This window comes from Artibeus jamaicensis, unplaced genomic scaffold (assembly GCF_021234435.1).
Source record: "Artibeus jamaicensis isolate MK-2021 breed Jamaican fruit bat unplaced genomic scaffold, CSHL_Jam_final contig_264, whole genome shotgun sequence".
NCBI lineage: Eukaryota > Metazoa > Chordata > Mammalia > Chiroptera > Phyllostomidae > Artibeus > Artibeus jamaicensis.
The window spans coordinates 4152497-4174072 of record NW_026521576.1 but is presented as its reverse complement, the minus strand read 5'-3'; the positions used below and the strand labels follow the sequence as shown (position 1 = coordinate 4174072).

Sequence of the window (21576 nt, the reverse complement as noted above, 5' to 3'; positions counted from 1 at the left end):
CACTCTTGTCAGCACCCACATGAGGCAGCACTCGTTAGCTTTGTTCTTTGTTTTCTTTCCCCCCTGGTGCCCACATCCACTCTCGTCTCACTGTAATATTTCTTTATGCTTTCCATCATCATTTTGTGTGTCATGTATTTTTGTGTTATTAAAGTGATATATTTCATTTTTATATTGTATGATTGAAACCACATAATTTTAATGTTTTGTGAATGGATATTTTAAATTTTGTGCTCTAGACTGCATTCTGATTTTTACAAGATTTTTACTCAACACATTTTTCTCAACAAATATTTGAGCACCTGCTATGTTTAAGGGATGTACGTTGGCTTTTGTAGCAATGAATAAAAATCTTAGTTTCTTTGGGGCAGACAGACCAACAATGAAATAAATATAACATTAGCTGGTGTTGGGTGGTATGAGGAAATACTGAGCAGGGCATACAGAGGGGTGGGAATGCTAGATGGACTTCTTGTCATGTCTTCTCACTGCTGCCTATTTTCTTGTATATAGTCACTGAGTTTTACCTAGCTGTTTTCCTCCAGATGGAAAAATGCCATCTTGAGGAGAAAGACGCTATAACTACTCCTGCAGTTAATTGCCCCTTGCACAGCTGTTTGAGTCCTTCTGGGTTCATACAGCCAGCAGTGGGGTATTATATGGCCATCTGATTTTCCTGTGGGATTTTCCTTTATCATGATTGCCCTGTGGGGGCTCCCCCTGAGTTTGTTTATTGGGGTCCCAGTCCCCTCACTGCCTGGGTTGGTTACATTGTTTTAGTTTGCATTTCTCTGATTATATGAGCCTGTGAATATCATTTCATCTCCTTATTAGCCAGTGGGGTTTTGCCTTTCTGTGAATGCCTCTTCATGTCTTTTATATCCTTCTCTTGTCACCAGCTTGTCAACTGATTAGCAAGAAACCATGTAGATTCTAACCCTTGGTCAGCCTTTGATTTAATGCACTTATTCCCCGATGTACTTTCCCCCTCTGTTGTAAGATCTCTGAATTGGAGGTGAATCTTACAGCTGCTGTAAATCATTGTCAGCCAGGGGGCACGGTGGTTGGAGGTGTTCCTCACCTGTGTACCAGTGAACTTGGTCATGACTATGTTCACTGCCAGCACTTCAGCTGAGTTATGTGCGCTGCTGGTAAGGAAATCAGCTGATGGCGGGAGACTCTGAGCAGATGAACAGAGGCTGCTTTGACAGAGGCTTTGAACATCCCTTTGTCAGACTTCTGCTGCCTTGGGATAATACCAGCCTGTTTTGTAGCAAATGTGGCTCAAATGGCAAAAGATGAAACTAGGAGTTTAGTCCAATAGCAAAGTTCCAGCATTAAAAACGTAGAGAATGGGTGACACCGCCTTGTCAGGTAATCTCAGAGCCAGCAGGGGAGCATCCTGCTGAGCCAGGCCTGGGTGTTAGGTGGCAGGGAGCAGACCGTTGTGTGACTGTCTGTGGTGTCTGTGACTTAGCAAAGGAGAGCACACTGTTGGAACGTGGGTAAAGAGGTTAGGAATGTCTTGGCTGATTTAATTGCTTTGTATTGTTCTCTTTATAAGTACAAAAGATTATAACAAAAACCTCTCTCTAAGAATGCCCAGCTGGTCTTTTCATTCAATATAATCTATGAAATTCTAGATGACAGGAAAACATTGTGACCTTTTAGGCGATAGTGTTTTCTTCCTTAATGGTAGGTAATAATACAGTTGGTGCTTTCTTAGATTCGGTGAAATACAATACAATCTCTTTATTACCCATCTGTTTACAGTGTCTTTGGTGTCTTCATTAAACCAAAATTTTTAATTTTGACATGATCACATTCATTCATGTTGGCCTCATGGTTTGTGTGTTTCCAGACTTGTTTAAGAGAACATTTCCTACTCCCAAGGTCACAAAAACATTTTTTCTACATTTTGTTTTATTGCCTTTTCCAAAATATCTTTTGGGTTTGTAACATGCCTGGAATTTATCTTTGTTTGTGGTTATGCAACTTTATTTTTCTCCATCGAGAAATATCTGTGTACAACTTAGCCGTTTGTGGGACAGATGCTATTATCTGCCAGTTCCTTATGTATATACACCATTGTCTTGAGTTCTAGATTCTTTCTTTGGTCTACTTGTCTATTCTCATACCAGCACCAAACGATATTAATGGGGTCATAATATTTGTTTCTTTCTGGTAAAGCACCATTCTGTCTAAGTCACATAGCCATTTGGGAAGCTTTATTCATCCATGTAATTTCTGTCTGTCACTAATGAATGAGGTTGTTGTTTTGGTTGGGAAGCGTTTTACAATATTTTTGCTCCTTCCCATTCTCTGAGTCCTTGATTGTGGAGGTGTGTTTCTGGATTGGTTTTGTCTGCTGGTGCAAGGTGACCTTGAAGGGTATTATGCTCCAGGCTGTGTTAGGTACATACCCACGTGGAGCGCAGGTCTGAGCCTTCCATATCTCACTGGAAACTGTTTTTCTTCCTTGTCCCAAGTGCTGGGCAAAAATCAGATCCCGGCATCGGCATCCCCGTGACGTGCTGCCTCTTGACTGTGGTCAGGGACTTCTGGGTGTGCGTATTCACAATAGTTTGACTTCTCTCTGTGTTGCAGTTTTTGGTGAATGGCCTCAACTTGCACAGCAGCAACCATTACTACAGGTTTGTCTATATAGGTGTTTTGTTTCTTTTTTAAAAAAAGATTTTATTATTTATTTTTAGAGGAGAAGGGAAGGAGAAAGAGAGGGAGAGAAACATCAATGTGTGGTTGCCTCTCACTCACCCCTTACTGGGGACCTGGCCCACAACCCAGGCCTGTGTCCTGACCGGGACTTGAGCCGGCAACCCTTTGGATGGTTTGCAGCCTGCGCCCAATCCACTGAGATATACCGGCCGGTGCAGGATGCCGGCTGGGGCAGGTGTTTTGCTTCTTAATCTTTTTGTGAGTGCCAGAACCTCCACACCAGAGAGGACTGGGGAAACTTTAAGAAGCCCTGAGAAGGATGAATCACAGTAGGTGAAAAGAGAAGAAGCCCTTGAAGCCATAGGGAAGAAGGAAGAAACTATTTAGAGAGCCTCTCTTTGGGCCAGGCCCATTTATAATGACAGTTACCTTGAGAAAAAGTTCTCTTCCCACTTTATAGGTGAGGAAACTGAAGCTCACAAAGCTCAGGTAACATACACAAGTTTCGGAAGCCATCAGTAGCCTCAAGGCCAATGGGATGTCTGACTGATTCTACAACCCATGTTCTTTTCACTGAGTCATCTTGCCATCTGTGAATTTTGAATCTGCTTTTCTGACTTTACTTGAACTTGTCATTCATTTCCTTCTCTGGTTTTCCAGCATCTTTTTTTTTCCTCATAGAAAACCAGTTCTTTTTAAACATATTGATGAGAGCAGTTCCTCAGTCTTTTCTGGTCACAGTGCATTTCCAAGAACAGTCCAGCTTCCAGACCAGTGCACATGTGTAACCAGAATAAGTTGCAGGCACAGTCCTTTTCCTTACACTGGGCTGTGCTTCCTGGTAAGCTCAGTCCATCCTATTCTTATGGTTGCCTTTAGTTAAAAGAGCCTGGTTGTGTCAGAGTCAACTGGTCTTACAACGCTGTCATTGCCCGTGACCTGTAGCTTGGCCCTGTGTTTCTGAAGCATGGCCATAGCTGGTGTTTGTCAGCCAAGGATATGGGCTGTCTGTCGGGATGCCACCTCCTGTCCCAGCCATACTCGGGTGCACACGCCTGTGGAGTTGGCCACTCTATTTCCTGTAAAAAAAATGGGGGTACAGGGAGGAATTTCTGGTGAATAGTATTTTACCATTAACTTTAGCAATTGAGTACATGTCCCCTTATTCTTTTAGTGGCTCCCTACAGATAACATTTCTTTTTAAACCACAACACTGTAAGATTGTAACTTGCTCTGCCTACTCCTGCCTTTGATCTTGGTCTTTTTGTATTTTCTCCATAGTTATCTTACCCCAGAGTTTTTCTGAGGTACTTTATTTAGCTATTCTTTCTTAAGTGAATTTTAAAATCAAAACAAAGACTTGCCCTCTATCCATTTTGGAATTCTAACCTACTTCTTAATTTAAGTGTACAGGGTAGCCTATTAGGAATAAAATTACTGGCTGAGTATTTGATTTTTAATATGCCGTGATTTTACTTTTACTTTTACTTGTCTGATTTTACTTTTTAAAAATAAAAAGTAAAAGTTAGGAGATCAGTATATGCAAATAGGGCAGAATAACCACACTTCACCTGACCTGTCTGCTGCCAGGGGGTAATGTGGTTAGCATGTATGCTGAAACATAAATGTCAGCTGAAGTAAACCATTCTCATCTCTTTTCCCCAGCCCTCCAAGTCACAACATCGTGGTGAATGGGAAAGAATGTATCAACTTTGCCTCATTTAATTTTCTTGGTTTGCTGGATAACCCTAGGGTCAAGGTAAGTAGCATCTATGCTGAAGTGGAAAGATAGTATGACTGACTTAGGAAACTAGGCATAAAATCAAAGACAAATGCAGAACATGAGAAAGGGCTCTGCGAGTGTCTGTCATTACTCCTTTCTGGAAGAGCTGTGACCTGGATTTCCACGAAGGGTGGCAGGAGTGTCTGCTGTGGCTTAGTGTGTTGTAGGAGCCAGACCTGGTGACCATCAGAGATGTGTGTGGGAAATTGCTTTATTTCCTGTTGGGATTGTTGGCCAATAAATATTTTTGAGAACAGACTTATGTCCACAAATGCCAAAAAGTGTAAAAGCATTACATTAACCAGGATTGATAATTGAGTTAGTAGAACATCTCCATGTTTTAAGTTATATCCCTAAATCTCTGTGTCAGTCTTTTCTTTATATTCTGTTGTTAGGATGTCATAGTTCTAAGAAAGGAAAGAAAATGGAGGGAGGAGTTACGTGGGCTAAAGAATAGGAATTGACAGTTTTTAACTCCTGCCTTCTTTTCTTCCTGAAAGGCAGCAGCTTTGGCATCTCTAAAGAAGTATGGTGTGGGGACATGCGGACCTAGAGGATTTTATGGCACATTTGGTACGTTTCTGTTGCATTTCTCAGACTACTGATTTCAAGAATTAAGATGCTATTGGACTTCCAAATTCCTTGGAAATGATATCCTTAATTAGTTGTAGCATGAAGCTGGTGCTATTGCTTACCTTACTTTCTAGAACATTGTGTGTTTGGAATGTGTGAGGGGGCATTGGCTGTCATTTGCAGAGAAGACCCATAGTTACATTACCTGTGTAGAGGAGGTCTTAGTTCAAAGCCTGAGGGGCTGTTCCACTGCCTCCCCCTAGAGGCAGTGATGTGAGGAGACAGTTGTAAAGGGAAGGGTCCTGCGTGGGTGGCTCAGCTCTTCAAAGTTGTGCAAGAACCAGGATCTCCTGTTTGTTTCTCCAGTGTGGAGAGTACCGTCCTTGTCTGCATGCATTCAGGTGGCAAATTTAGGGGAGTGCAGGGCAGCAGTACACTTTTAGGTGGCTGGGTAGTGCTGCACATCACTTTGTCCGCATTTCCTTGGTGAGACCATAACCCCGGTCCTGCCTCACTGCAAAGGGGACAGGGAAGTAGCTCTAGCTGGATAGCTAGCACTTTACAGGGAGAAAGGCAAGAACAGATGGTGACCTGTAGCTCAGCTCACCTGATCGTGATAGACTCTATAGCTCTTTTCCTTTTGGAATGAAGATGAAGGGTCATTGTTTCGAGTGTGGGTGACTCTGGGAAAGGCTAACCAAATATTAGGATGACTGTGTGTGATTTCAAACTGAGACTTTTCAAAGAGAACCGTGGCGTTTTCTGGTTATATTTATTGAATGTATATTGGTGGTTTTTTCTTCTGAAATTTTTTGAAATGTTAAATGGTTGTTCCACTGAATATATTCCTGGAAATAACATTCTGGCTTACAAAATGTCAGAGTGTGGGGAAAGTAGAGCTAGGAAAATCTCTTCTGCCCTCATTCCCACTTCTGGGCCTTTGCATGGTTTTATTTTTTTCTGTCTTTGTTTTGTTTTGTTTTTTCCTCTTTCAGTTGAGACGTTTTTATTTAACAGAACATCTTTATTCCTTAGCATGTTTAGCACTTAAATTGTTTATATTGGAAACAGGTGACGAGGGTTAGTGTTTAAAGAGTCCTACAGCTGGAAAGGATTTAAAAAATCTTGTGCTCCAGCATCCCAAGTATTCATAAGGTGAATAGAAAGACCAGAGAAGTTATGTGACTTCCTCACAGTCACACAGCTCATTGACTTCAACCCTAAAACTAGAAACCTAGTGTGCTGACTCGTGGTCTTATTTTTTTTCCTTGAATAATTCTTTTCTTAAGTATTTTTTTAAATTTTTCATTTATAGTTGTCATACAATTATCATACTAGTTTTAGGTTTACAACATTGGTTTGTATAACCTAGGATCACCCTGATAAGTCTAGTGCTCATCTGACTCCATACATACTTATTATAATATTATTGACTGTATTCCCTATTCTGTACTTTACGTCCCTGCCAATTTATAGTTCCTAATCCCTTCACCTTTTTCACCCATTTCCCCCAAACCTCCTTCCATCTGGCAACCATCAGTTTGTTCTCTATATCTATGAGTTTCCTTTTGTTTTATTTGCTCATTTATTTTGTTTTGTTTTTACATTTCATGTATAAGTGAAATATGATATTTGCTTTTTTTTATCTGACTTACTTCACTTAGCTTTATATACTCTTAAGTCCGTTCGGGCTGTGCAAATGGCAAGATTCATTCTTTTTTTATGGTTAAGTTACATTCTATTGCATGTAAGTACCACTTCTTCTTTAGCCGTTTGTCTATCGATGGGCACTGAGGTTGCCTCCATATCTTGGCTATTGCAAATAATGCTGCCAAGAGCATAGAGATGTATATGTCTTTGAATTTGTGTTTTTTGGTTTGGTTGGATAAATACCCAGAAGAAGAATTATTGGGTCCTTCTCTGTCCTTTGTTATAGCCTTTGTATTAAAGTGTATTTTTTCTGGCCATGTCTGGTGTGGCTCAGTTGGTTTGAGAGTCATCTCATACACTGAAATATCACAGTTTCGATTCCCAGTTAGTGCAAATACCTACGTTGTGGGTTCTCAGTCCCCAGTCTAGGCACTTACAGAAGGCAACTGATGGATGTTTCTCTCACACATTGATGTTTCTCTCTCTTCCTCCCTCCCTCTCTCTCTCTCTACAAATACATCTTTGGGTGAGGACTAAAAAAAAAATTAAAGTAGAATAAAATAAAGTCTATTTTTGTCTGGTACAAGCATTGAGAGCCCAACTTTTTGTTCACATTTTCAGTTGCATTAAATATGTTTTTCCATTCCTTTATATTCAATCTGTGTGCCTTTCAATCTGAAGTTGGTCTCTTGCAGACATCAGATGTAAATGTCTTTTTTAAGTCTATTCAGCCACCCTAAGTCATTTGATTGGTACATTTAATCTACTTACATTTAGAGTAATTATTGATGTGTATGAATTATTGCCACTTTATTATATTTTCCTTTTTCCTCTTCTTCCTCTTCCTCCTACCTTTCTCTTCTTCTTTGTTTTCTTATTCTCCTTCCTTTCCTTCTCCTCCTCCTCCTTTTTCTCTTCTCCTCTTTTTCTTCTTATCTCTTTATCATTTCTTGTAATAATGGTGTGGTGGTGATAACTCATTTAGCTTATTTTTTCTCTGGGGAGCTCTTTATCTGTCCTTTGATTCTAAAAGACAGCCTTGCTGGGTAGGGTAATCTTGATTATGGGTTTTTGCTTTTCATCGCTTTGAGTATTTCATGTCAATCCCCTCTGCCTGCAAAGTTTCCATTGAAAAATCAGTGACAGTCTTATGGGAGCTTTCTTTGTAGGTTAAGCAGGTGCTTTTCTCTTGCTGCTTTTAAGATTCTCTCTTTGGCATTTTAATTATGCTGTGTCTTAGTGTGGGCTTCTTTGGGTTCATCTTGTTTGGGACTCTGTATTTCCTGGACTTGTATGTCTGTCTCCTTCACCAGGTTAGAGCAGTTTTCCATCATTATTTCTTCAAATTGGTTTTAAGTCTCTTGTTGTCTCTCTTCTTCTTCTCATACTCCTATGATGTGAATGTTGGTATGCTTGATGCTGTCCCAGAGGCCCCTTAAACTATTCTCATTTTTTTTATGGGGGGATTCTTTTTTCTTTCTGCTATTTTGATTGGGTGTTTTGTGCTACTTTCTCCTACAGATTGCTGATTTGCTTCTCTGCTCCATCCAATCTCTCTTGATTTTCTCTTATGTGTTCTGCATTTCAATTATTGTGGTCTTCATTTTTGATGGGTTGTTTTCTATATTTTCACCCTCCATTTCTATGGTTTCTGTCTTTTGGTTAAAGTTCTCAAGCAGTTCACTGAGCATCTTTTATAACCATTGTATTGAACTCTGCGTCTGGTAAATTGTCTCCATTATGTTTAGTTCTTATTCCGGAATTCTGTTCTTTTCTTTTTCTTGGGTAATGTTTCTTTGTCTGCTCATTTTGGCTGCCTTTCTGTGTTTGTCTCTATGTGTCTTGGTCTTGGTAATGGCATTATGTAGTAGGTGTCCTGTGGGGCTCAGTAGTTCTATCTTCTTGGTAACCTGAGCCAGGTGCTCCTGGTTTGCCTCTTGCATGGGATCTGTGTGACCTCCTGTTGTAGTTGAGCTTTGATTTTTGTTATCAGGTCAGCTGGAAGGATTGACCCTCAGGCTGATTGATTGCCTGTGAGGAATGGCTTGACTCCAGTGAAGGAGCCGTTTTGCAAGGGCTGACCCTACACTGCAGGATTTGCTTTTGCAGAGCTCTGGTGCCTGCCAAGTTTGCCCTTTTTGTGTGCTGTTTGTGGTGGTGGTGGGGCAGTGCTGTGGTGCGGTCTGAAGCTGTCCACCTTGTGTGTTGGTTATGGAACCTCTTGGAAAGCACTCTGGTGCATGGCAAGGTCAGTCACTGCCCGTGCCCTGCTGTGGGCCACCAGACAAAGGCTACAAACTGGTCTGCAGATGGTTGCCACTAATGCTGGGCTTGGAGGCAGCTGGAAGACTGTAAACTTCTAAATGAGGCTGGCTGCAGTTAACGCCTGACTTAGAGCTGCTTAGCAAGAGGTATGGGAGTCACCGAGCCCAGATGCTGCTTGTTAGGCATTCATAAACTCTCAAGAGATTTTAGGAAAGTCCCTAGCATGAGCCAAGACCTTCCATTTGTATGGAAAGGCCACTAGAAGCAACTTGGGTGGACAGCAAATTTGGTGGGGTGGGATCTCAGGGAATTACAGTGTTAGCCAGTTGATGGAGCCTCAGATATGGTACCTGCTGGCTCTGTGGGGAGAGGGTTCAGCAAAGGAACAATGGCCTCTGCCAGCACTTGTGTGTGGGAAAAAGCTTCCCCTCCTTCCCTCACCCAAAGCTAGACAATTCAATTCCTCCCTGGCGCTTTTTGAGCTGGAGCTCAGAGAGAGTCCATCAGAGTATGTCCATGCTCTGGCTCTTGAAGAGGAATGCCTGAGACTCCAGAAGCCCTTTATCTCAGCCACAGTCTTCACTGGTTTTCGCAGCCAGAAGTTATGGGGACTTCTCTTTCCAGCACTGGAATCCTGAGATGGGTAGCCTGGCGTTGGGCTGGGGCCTTGCACTCCTCAGTGGGGATCTCTGCAGCTGAGATATCTGTCCTCGTTTTTATCCACCATGGAAGGGTATGGGACTGGCTTGTTTTGATCTCTGCCTCTCCTGCCATTCTCAACATGGCTTCCTCTGTATATTTCATAGTTACAGGACTTCTGTTCACCTAGTCTTCAGGCAGTTCTCAATGATGGATGTTCTGCAGTTTAGTCATAATTTTGATGTGGTAGTGGGAGGAGGTTTGTCTACTCTGCCATCTTGACCATTGCTGACTTCAGTGTTAATGGCAGGATCAAACCGTTAAGTGAGCTCCAGTCAGACTCCCTCCTTGATCTAAGCCTACTGTAAACATGGGTTGTTTGCTTGGTTCTGATTGGTTGGGTTGGGAATGGTGTCCTTGGTAAGTATTAGAAAACTGGAAAGGCATTTTTCATGGGGTTGTTTGTTGTAATCTGATCAACAAGACTTTGTTTCCATGAGCTACCTATTGGGGTAGAGCAGTTGCTTTCCTAAAAGCCTCTCTGTCTAGTGGATTTTATTTTCATGTGTGGCCTTGGCCCCTGCTTGGGAGTTAAGCTGAGGTGCTAAATCAAGTCAGGAAAAACAAATGTTTTAAATCCTCAAGACCAGTTTTACCAAAGCTATAGAAATATATTGTTATAACAACCCAGTCACCTTGCCATTTGGATCACCTAAAATTTAATGTGCATAGTAGGATGTTATGTGCTTCTAAACAGGCGGTCTTTAGATGAATGGCTTTTAAATTAATTCTCTTGGCCGAATAATTCAGTCCATGGTATGCACTTCAGTAGACTTCTAGACATAGAAAGTGAAAAGTCTTCCCTTTCCCATTGCCATCCCACCTCCCCCCGAAAGACACCTTCTATCAGTAGTTCCTTATCACTTCTTCCAGAGACTGTGACTGTTTTTTAATATTCATAAACCACTTCCATACACATATATTTCCCCCCATTTTTGCAAAACTGGTAGCATACCACACACATGGTCTTTACCTTGTTGTTGGAGTGAGTGTTTTAAATTGGATTTGATTTTTCAGGTGTGTGTGAACGTGCCATCAGTGGCAGTACGAGCATACTGAACACATTGTGTATCAACTCCTCTGTCACAGAGTCGTCTTTATCCTAAGTGTAGCTGAAGCTTCAAACAGACTGTGTCATCTTCTGGGGGAGCTTCGTCGCGCAGAATTCTCCCAGCTGCCACAGATGAGAATAAGTCTACTAAGACATGGTCTGCTTGGGGAGGAAAGGCTGACCAGTCTCTCAGAGGACAAAGGTGTCAAGTCTCTCTCTCAGTGGACTTTTACTGAGTTTAGCTTGCATAGGGATGCATATCAAAGAAAGGAGGTATGGTTTACAGACAACATTTCTGGGATGACGTGGGTCCTTTGGGTCAGGGTCTGGTAGACGGGGTGATGCCAGTCAGCTGTAAAACCTTGGGAAACAAACTTATTTTGTGCTTGGACACTAACATTTAAATTAAGGACATTCTTAGCCAAAGCAGGTGTCACAGGATTTAATGCATTCTTTGTTAGACCTGATCACCTAAGAAACCACTGGGGACTGCCAGTTCTGACACAGGGCTGCACAGCCCTTTGCCATTGTTTCAGGCTTGAATCAAGCAAGGGAAGCAAGGGGGACAAGAGATTAGGAGACTTTGTATGGACAGAATGAGGACTCGAGGTATGATAAAGCCAAGGGGTGAGGGTCTTTTGTTCCTCCTCCATAATCCCATAAGTCCTTCCCTGATGGCCCCTTCACAACTGTGCCTGTCTTGGGTTGTTCCTTCTTTGAGGAATCTTACCCATCACTGACTATCCAGCCATCCTTCAGGGACCAAGCAGGGTGAATGAAGTAAAGGCAGCAGGGGCTGCTCTCCTGCTGGGAGGATAAGTTTTGTCTCCTTAGCTGCTTAAGGTCCCAAGGTCCCCTAAGTGTGGGGCCTTTTCACCTGTCAGTGTGTTTACAGCTCCTGAAACCAGACAGGGTGGTTCCCAACATCATCTGGCAGAAGATTCTGAATAATATGCATTTTTTTTGTGACAAGATACTAAACCCAAAGCTTGGTGTAATATGTAATGTTTTTCTTTTTGTTAAATATATTTTATTGATTATGCCATTATAGTTGTTTCATTTTCCCGCTTCATTCCCCTCCACCCTGCACACCCCTTCTCCCCCACATTCCCCTTCTTTAGTTCATGTCCACGTGTGATAAGTTCTTTACCTTCTACATTTCCCACACTACTCTTGCCCTCCCCCTATTTTTCCCCCACCATCTATGCTCCTTATTCTCTGTACCTTCCCTACCCCCTCCTCCTCCCACTCCCCTCTTGCTACCCTTCCAAGTGATCTCCATTTCTGTGGCTCCACTCTTGATCTTTTCTTTCCAACTGTATTTGAGAAACCAGTCATGATCCATCCTTATTTTTTAATTTTGTTTTTATTTATTGATTTTAGAGAGAAGGGAAAAGAGAAAGAGTATTAGAGAGAGAGAAACATTAATTTATTGCTCCACTTACTTTTGCCTTGATTAGTTGCTTCTTGTATGTGCCCTGACTGGAAATCAAATCCACAAACTTGGCATATCAGGACAACACTCTAACCAACTGAACTACTGGCCAGGGCTGCTTCTGAATTTTCTAATTGCTTTCTGTATCTCTCTTGCCATCCAATTGAAGTTTAGTTTAGACCATCTATGTCTTTCTGGTTTCCACCACCACCTTTGGTTGCGGTTTAGAGTTCTTTGTCTTTAGTCAGAAATCACTTTGGATATACTGTATTTCTGAGTACAGAAGAGACCCAAGTGTTTAAGACAAGTTGGTTGAAGGCATAACTTAACCTTCTGTCCCAGAGTTCTCTGATGACAGCTGCAGATGGCTCACTTAGCTGTAGTAGAAACCCTGATCCAATGCATATCAGAGTATCTGTCTTTATGCTGTATTCACTAAATGTTTGATTAGTAAATTAATTAACTGAGAAAATTGTTGGATTCCCCTCATTTGACTACTTTTTAAATGTAGGCCTTTGTGAAGTTACAATTTTCATAATTAAAAAGCATCACACTTGCCTCATAAATCAGAATGTGTTCCCAGATTTTAGATGCTTTATTCATATGTGCTCAGTAAGTTGTTCCTTTATTTTGTAGCTGAACTGCCCTTACTTGTCCCTCCCTTGAAGGTGGTAAACCCCTTGACCTTGACAGTTAATCTTTCCACTTAAAGTGGAAATACCTACTCCATTCAGAGTGGAGCTTTGTACTCAGCTGGGTTAAGTCATCTTTTGTGTATCTCAGTTCTTCAGGTATTGTCTCTTTTTCCCTTTTCACCAAGAAGGCCTCCGAGGAGGAGGTGGCATACCTGTTCCCCTGGAGTGGGGAAGTGCAGGGATCCGCCTCCTCCCTGATGCGGATGCCGGCCCCCAGTGTTCGTGTCCTTATGGATGAAATGACACATTCACACGGACTACCGGTCCGGTGGAGGAAAAGGGACAGCATGGCTTTTTCTCTCAAGGGGTGCAAAAGCTGCGGTCCTTGCCGTGACTGGCCTTTATTGGGTTTCTCGGCACATTACAGGATGGTCCTCATTTACTATGCACAGGTTCGCTTTAGGTGGTTACCTTTCATAGACAGCAAAGGAGCAGATACTGCTAATCATATCACAGAAGAGGGATATTTGCAAATGAAACGGGCAAAAATGGTTGAACTGGTTAAGCTTGTCCTTAGAAGGTTTAGCATGGATTTTAGGAAGTTACTTTGCAGTAAATGTTTGCTGCAAATTGGGGTGAGAGAGTTTTTACCAAAAGCAAGACTCAAAGAGGCCTAGGCTTATAGCAGGCCTGACTCCCCATGGGAGAACCTCTCCATGGGCATGGGTCCTGTATCTGAGTGGAAGCTAGGCCCACGCCATGCAGAATGGTCTCCTACGCCTCCCTAGTCTCTGGAGTGAGATGCCAGTGGTCCCTGGTGGGAAGGCTGATGCTAAAGGTGGTAAAGTTCACTGGTGTCCTAGAATGATGTTCCCACCCACAGAGCCTCAGCATCTGGCCTAGAGGCCTGTACCAGCTTATCAACCCTCCTCACTATCTCTCATTGGGGACTGTTTAGGTCCCTGCTGCTGCTGGGACTTCTGAGTACCCCTGAATGGCTATGTTATAATTCCCTCTTCCAGGGTCTCAAAGTCTGCCTTCACCACCTCTGACCTCTCTTTTCCAATGAAGCTCCAAGTCATCTTACCATCTTCTGAATTCTCCTTGCATAAGGCATGTGGTAAAACTGTTATTCAGTTCTCTAGGCTTGGGTCCTGCCATAGTTATAAGAGCTAAAGGAAGTTAACATTTTTTTCTTTCATGAATAATGCATATTTTAAAACCACTTTGGAGTTTTCAGGTTCAAACCCAGTCTGTGTGCTGTTTATTCTACACATTGCTAGTTCTTCTATCCCAGGGTGTAAAGCCTCATGACTCAGCCTGAGAAGGTGAAAGGCTCTAAGGAAGCATGATATGAGAGAGAAAAAACAGTTTAATAATTTCAGTTTGTTTCCATTATTACGTCCATATTCCTCCTAGGTTGTCACTATAAAAGGACCATATTTCTCTTGGTACTTTTAATTTCAATTCCCCAGTACACTTGAAAAGGGATTGAGGCAGAAACTCAGTCCTGCAGAGTGACGGCAAGTGCTACAACTAGGTATTGACACCAGCTGCAGAGGAGTGAGCACCACTGTTCAAAGTCACTGTCTGGATGAAGGGTATGGGTTTTTTATTTTTTAAATGAACTGCTTTTCTTGTTTTTTCCATTTTAGAGCTGGTTGACAGTTATCTTGGTGCCTGATCTGGTACCTTCTACTGAAATGCAAAAAGTCATTAATAATTAATATTGTTCATTAGTAAAGTACTGTTGCCCTTGGTTGAGGGACATTAAACTGGTAAAGTCACTGGGTCTTGAATTTTTAAGCTAGAGTTATGAAAGCAAAACCTCAAATTAGAGCTGATGAGTAGCTGATTCACTTCATAGATTTTAGAAGTAATATTAGCTCAGAATTATCTTAATAGATCTGATGTAATTTATAACTTAAAAACAATTAGTTTGTCCATAAGGTGACAGTATTAATAACTAAACTTTATTTTTATTCTTTAGTTAGAAAAGTTATATAACAGTTTAACCATTTAATTTTTTATTATTGAAATAGATGTGCACTTGGATTTGGAAGATCGTCTAGCAAAATTTATGAAGACAGAAGAAGCCATTATCTATTCGTACGGATTTGCTACCATAGCCAGTGCTATTCCTGCTTACTCTAAGAGAGGGGACATTGTATTTGTGTAAGTAGCCTTTACCTAACATTTCTAGTCATAATTCCTTTGGAAATAATATTGACCGTCCTAAAGAATTCCTTTCTTAGAGGTTATCTGTGTAAAATAATAATTGATATTTTGTTTGTAAAGAAATATATATCTCCCCAGTCAAGTAATTCTATAGAATATCTGAGACTATCATTAGAAAGATGAGTACATAAGGTGTTGGTACTTCATTATCTTTCATTATGATTTTATTTATTGATGTTGAGAAGCCAAACCTGTACAGGGTGAGGCCAGCCATCTGCCTTCCATATGCAACTCTGTGACATTGTGGTATTGTGGTGAGTATGTGGTCACAACCCACTCATACTGCCTAGCAAAATTACTCCACTTATCAGCACCCCCACCCCAATTCCTAGTCTCTGCTGGTCTTGCTTTATGGCATGTTCAAAACATAAAAGCCATGAGTTGAGGAATTCCTTCACTTCCCATGAGCAAATCCACACACTCAGGCATGTGTGCACTGGATGGGTTGCCATTTATAAGGAGAAGAAGAGCAGAGAGAAGCAGTTCATGGACCAGGATAGCCCAGGCAGGTGCTTGTACTTGTCAGAAGCACCTGCCTCTAGCTCAAGCCTCTGTCATCTTTTGAGTGGTCTGTTAAATGACTTGTTTAATTTTAAAAAACAAATTTACTTTTGCTTCCTCTTTTTTTATCACCATAGCCAGGATAATCTTTAAAAAATACAAATCCGATTGTGTCACACTGTTTTAAGAGCTGCCATTGTTCCTAAAATAATATCCAACTTTTTATTTTGATCTTTCGAGTTCTAGACTACTCTTCAGGCTCATTTCATACCATTTCCCCTCAGGTCATCGTACCGTAGCATCACCTGCCTTATATACTAGTTTTCTTCTTACCACAGAGTTTTTGCATGTGCTAAGAATATTGTTTCTCATATCATCTCCTGCTTAGTACATGCTCACACTGCATGCAATACCAACCTCTAGGAAAGTCTTCCCAACCTCTTAAACTAGGTCAAGACCCCCGGCTACTTGTGTAGAAGGTCTTACAGAATGAGAAGTCTGGTGCCTTACGAATCCAAGACCACATGGGCACCAACTGCCTGTCAATCTGCTCTTCAGGCCTTCCTCGTGTACACATGCACATGCACCTACACACCCTTGGCTCTTTGCCGATCTTGCCTTTGACTCACTGGAATCCTCTTTTATAACACTGTCAACAGTTTATAGTAGTTCATTGCCTACAATAGCATTTGCCTTTTAATAGTGCTCAGTAAATACCAGTTTAGTTAATACCAATTGTGCGTTTGCTCAATTAATTGTGCGTTTGCTGTCCTTTCACTGTTCATATTTTTTATCTTCTTTTTCTTAGATAAGTCCCTTTAACATTTCATATAATAAGGGCTTGGTGATGATGAACTTCTTGAATTTGATCTTATCTGAGAAGCACCTTATCTATCCTTCCATTCTAAATGAAAGCTTTGCCGGATAGAGCAATCTTGGTTGTAGGTCTTTGGATTTCATGACTTGGAATACCTCTTTCCAGCCCCTTCTTGCCTGTAAAGTCTCTTTTGAGAAATAGCTGACAGTCTGATGGGAACTCCTTTGTAGGTGACTGTCCCCTTATCTCTTGCTGCTTCTAGGATTCTCTCTTTCATTTTAATCTTGGCTAATGTAATGATGATGTGCCTTGGTGTGTTCCTTCTTGGGTCCATCTTCTTTGGGACTCTCTGAGCTTCCTGGATTTCCTAGAAGTCTGTTGCCTTTGCCAGACTGGAGAAATTCTCCTTTATTATTTGTTCAAATAAGTTTTCCACTGGTGGCTGTTCCTTTCCCCCTTCTGGTACCCCTATAATTTGGATGTTGGAGCGTTTAAAGATGTCCTGGAGGTTCCTAAGTCTCTCCTTATTTTTTTGAATTCTTGTTTCTTCATTCTTTTCTGGTTGGTCATTTTTATCCTCCTTCTGGTCCACTCTTTTGATTTGAGTCCCTGTTTCCTTTCCATTACTATTGGTTTCCTGTGCATTGCCATTCATTTAAATTAGTTTAGCCTTCATATGTTCCTCTAATTTGTGACTAAAATCAACCAGTTCTGTGAGCATCCTGATCACCAGTGTTTTGAACTGTGCATCTGAAAGTTTTGCTATTTCTTTGTCACTTAGATTTATGGGCTCTAGGACTTTGAGATCTTCTTAAGCCATTTTTGGTCTGTTTGCGCCCATTAAGTATGAGGAGTGGAGCCTTAGGGGCGGGGTCACTGTGTTATGACGCTGTATGTGGTGGTGGGGTCAGAGTGGGGAAATGGCATCCCCCTTACCTGCTTCCCACCACTGGGTGAGGAGCGAAGCCTGAGGTGTTCACCAGGGTAGGGTCTATCAGGTCGCTGGGTTGTGACATGGTATATGGGGGCGGGGTCAGAGCCGGGAAATGGCGGCTGTCTCTGCTGCCTCCCGTCGCTGGGACCCGTCTCACTGCCCACTCCCTCGCCAGTCTATTTGCGCAGGAATGCGCCACCACAGTCAACCCACTGCCCTTCACCCTCGTTGTATCCGCCCGTGACTCATTGGGTCGCACTCACTAGGTTGCTCACTGGGTCGGCCCTTTGCAACCCTACTCCTCCAGCTGCTGGCTTCTCCCCTCTTACCAGTCAGGCTGAAGAATTTGTTATCGGACTTCTGAAAATTTCAATTTTCTGTGTTCTGGCTGTGTTTTCTATTGCTAATATTTTGTTGTCTCTAAACTTGGTTGTGTGAGAAAGCACGGTGTCTCCACCTATGCCTCCATCTTGGCGGAAGTCCCTCAATTCAATTTTTGATAGATGTGTATTAGTATTTTTTCATTTTTATTGCAGTTTTTCATTGTCATTTATCCCCCTTATAGTCCTCTCCCCCCAACAATCTCCACACTGTTGTCCATGTCTGTGAGCCATTTTTCCTTTTATCTTTTATTTTTGTTATTCTTAAAGAAGGCCCTGTGACATTCATACACTACTGGTGAACTCCTTTAGCTTTTTCTTGTCGGGGAAGCTCTTTATTTGTGCTTTGATTCTAAATGATAGCTTTGCTGGGTAGAGTAATCTTGGTTGTAGGTCCTTGGTTTTCATCCCTTCGAATATTTCTTGCAAATCCCTCTGGCCTACAAAGTTTCTGCTAAGAAATTAGCTAGAAGCCTTATGGGAACTCCCTTGTAGGTAACTGTTTTCCACTTGATGCTTTTAAGATTCTTTGTTTTTAACTTACTGCATTCTGATTATGATGTGTCTTAGTGTGGGCTTCTTTGGGTTCATCATCTTTGGGGGTTTTTGAGCTTCCTGGACTTCTATACCTATTTTTTCAGCATGTTGAGGAAGCTTTCTGTCATTTTTCCAGATAGGTTTTTGATTTCTTGCTTTTTTCTCCTTCTAGCATGCCTGTGATTCAAATGTTGGTATAGTTGAAGTTGTCCCAGAGACTCCTTACACTACCCTCATTTGGGGGGATTCTTTTTTCTTTTTGTTGTTCTTATTGGGTGTTTTTTGCTTGCTTATATTCCAAATTGTTGTTTTGATTCTCAGCTTCATTTACTCTACTATTGATTCCCTGTAAATTATTCTTCATTGCAGTTGGTATATCCTTCATTTCTGACTGGACCTGTATTATACTATTGAAGTTCTTACTAAGTTGAGCATCCTTATAACCGTTGTTTTGAGCTACGCATCTACTGGATTGTTTGTCTCCATTTTGTTTAGTTGTTTTTTCTGTAGTTTTGGTCTGTTCTTTCATTTAGGACATGTTTCTTTGTCTCCACATTTTGGCAGCCTCCCTGTGTTTGTTTCTTTGTATTAGGTAGAGCTGCTATGATTCCCTGGCTTGGTAGAGTGGCCTAGTGTGGTTGGTAGGTGTCCTGTAGGGTCCAGTGGCACAGCCTCACTGATCACCCAAGCTGAACACTTCATGTGTGCCACCCCCCCCCCACCATGTGGACTATGTATACCCTCCTCTTATAGTTGAGCTTTGATTGCTGTTGGCACTTCAGTGGGAGGGATTTACCACAAGGCCAATTAGCTGCACAGACTGTCTGTGACCCTCAACCACCATGGAGGATCAGCAGTGTAGGGCCAACACCATAGAGCAGGACTTAACTTCAGCAGGGCTCTGATGCCCATTGAGTCCCCCCCTTGAGTGTGTCTCTTGTGGAGGTGGTTAAATGGTAGTGCTTCCACATGGTGCAAAGCTGTCTGCTCAGTGTGCTGGCTCTGGGGCCTGCTGAAAGGTGCAGACCAAAGTCAGTTACCACCTGTGTTCTGCTCAGGGCCACCTGGCATGAGCTACAAAGCACTCATGGCTACTACTTGTGCTGGACTAGGAGGTGCCCAGGCGAGACCATGCTGTGATACAAGGCCAGCTGATAATCAGTGCTGGGCCTGGGGCTACTTAGTGAGATATACAAGGGCATTCTGAGGCCATATGCTGCTTATTTGAAAGATTTTAGGAAAATCTGAAGGATAAGCCAAAATAGGCCATTCTGTGGAAAAGCGACTGGTAACAGCTTGGGGGGTGGCTTGAAAGTTGGGTAGGGCAGGGCCTTGGGGAGTCACCTGGCCAGGGCAAACAGTATGAGCCAGGTTGATGGAAACTCGGATGTGGCACTTGCCACTGGCTGTGTGGAGAGGGTTCATCAAAGTAACAGTGTCCTCTGCTAGCCCTTCTGTCAGCGAGAAAGTTGTCTTCCAGCTCTTGCCCTGATGCCAAATACTTCAGTTCCTACCCATGTATCCCTGGTGCCTTTTGAGCTGCTGCCCCAGCACTGGAATCCAAGTGAATCTGTGTGTGGTCCCTTTAAGAGGAACTGCCTGGGACTCCAGAAGCCTCTGTCTCCCTTAGTCTCAATCCCCACCGTTTTTGTAGCCAGAAGTTACAGTGACATATCTTCTTGGCACTGGAAATGAAAGCTGGGGAACCAGGTGTGGAGTTGGGACCCTTTGCTCTTCGGGGGGACCTCCAGAGCTGAGATATCCCTCCCAAATTCATCCACTACCATGTGGGTGTGGGATCAGCCCTCTGCATCTCTGCCCCTTCTACAAATTTCACTGTGGCTTCTTCTTTAGTTCTCTATTTTTAGGACCTTTTTTCAGCCAGATTTCAGGTGGTTCTGAATGTTTGTCTTGTAGTTTAGTTGTAATTCTGTTATAGTATTGAGAGGAGGCAAGTACCTATGCTTTTTCTGACTTTTTGATCCCTGGCAAACCACCAATGTGTTCTCCATTTCTATAATTCTGTCATTTCAATTTTGTTGTATAAGTGCAGTCATGCAGTAGGAAACATTTTGGGATTGGTTTCTTCAATCTCTGGAGATTTCTTCAAGTTCTTGTGTGGATCAAGGGTTCATTCTCTGGAGGGCACAGTCATAATTCCATGGTGTGGCTGCACGACAATTTCTTGAACCATTCATCTCTTCAGGGCATCTGAGTTATTTCTGGTTTAGAGCTATTACAAATAAACATTCACATACAGGTTTTTCTGTGAACATAAGTTCTCATTTCTCTGGGAAAAATGCCAAGGAGTGCAGTTGCTGCATCATATGATACTGTATATTTAATGTTTTAAGAAATTGCCAAACTATTTTTCAGAGTGGCTGTACCATTCTTTATTGGCATCAACAGTGAATAAGTAATCTAGTTTGTCTACATCCTCAGGAGCATTTGGTATTATCAGTATCTTTATTTTAGCTATTCTGATACATATGTAGAGATATCTTAATGTGGTTTTAATTTACATTTCCCTGATGGTTAATAATGTTTACTTTCTTTGGACTTTGGTCTCGGCATCAGAATAATACTTCATAAAATCAATTGGAAAGTATTCCTTTCTCTTCTATTTTCTGGGGAAATTGTATAAAATTGTTAATCCTTTAAATGTCTGGTAGAGTTCTGTAAAACCAACTGAACCTAGAGATGGAAGTGTTTTAATTATAAATTCAATTTCCTTAGTACTTATGAGGCTATTCATATTATTTATGTCATACTGGGTGAGTTTAGATAGTATGTATTTTTCAAGGAACTTGTCTTAAGTTGTCAGAATTTTATGTGTAGCATTATCCTTCTAATGTCTGCAAAGCCTGAAGTGATAACCCTGTCTGCATGTTTGCTGTCCTTTTCGTCAGTCTTGCTATAAGGGTTTGTCAATTTTATTGATCTTTGCATGGAGACAGCTGTTTTATTGTTTCTTTTTTCATTCTGTTTTTGTTTTCAGTTCTGTTTATTTTTTGTGTTATTTCCTGCCTTCTTGTTACTGGTTTATTTTGCTTTTTTTCTAGGTTCTTGAGGTGTAAACATAAATTATTGATTTGAGACTTTTCCACTTTTCTAATGCATGAGTGCTATGTATTTCCCTCTCAACATTGCTTTAGTTGTATCCCACAAATTTTGATGTGTTTATTTTCATTGTTATCTATTTCCCTTCAACCTTCCCTTTGACCCCTGGATTAGTTATATAGAAGTACATTGTTTAGTTTCCAAGTGTTTTGAGATTTTAAATTTGTTGCAGTTTGTTTTGTGAGTCATGATGTGGTCTATCTTAAAATATGTTCTCTGGTCACTTTGCCAGCCAAGTGACCCACTTCAACCAAGCATGTCTTGGTTTTCTCCTCATTCCTA

The 21576-nt window shown here is 41.7% G+C and overlaps 1 protein-coding gene across 2 annotated transcripts in view; it reads left to right on the top strand.

The window, feature by feature from the left end:
* The window catches only part of SPTLC1 (serine palmitoyltransferase long chain base subunit 1), a 91982-nt gene that overhangs the window by 12757 nt on the left and 57649 nt on the right, over window positions 1-21576 (top strand). For both annotated transcript variants that reach the window (XM_053662635.1, XM_053662636.1), the window contains exons 4-6: window positions 4342-4435; window positions 4960-5032; window positions 14810-14942. In XM_053662635.1, the coding sequence (XP_053518610.1) occupies window positions 4342-4435; window positions 4960-5032; window positions 14810-14942 (300 nt within the window). The remainder of the gene's footprint in view (window positions 1-4341; window positions 4436-4959; window positions 5033-14809; window positions 14943-21576) is intronic.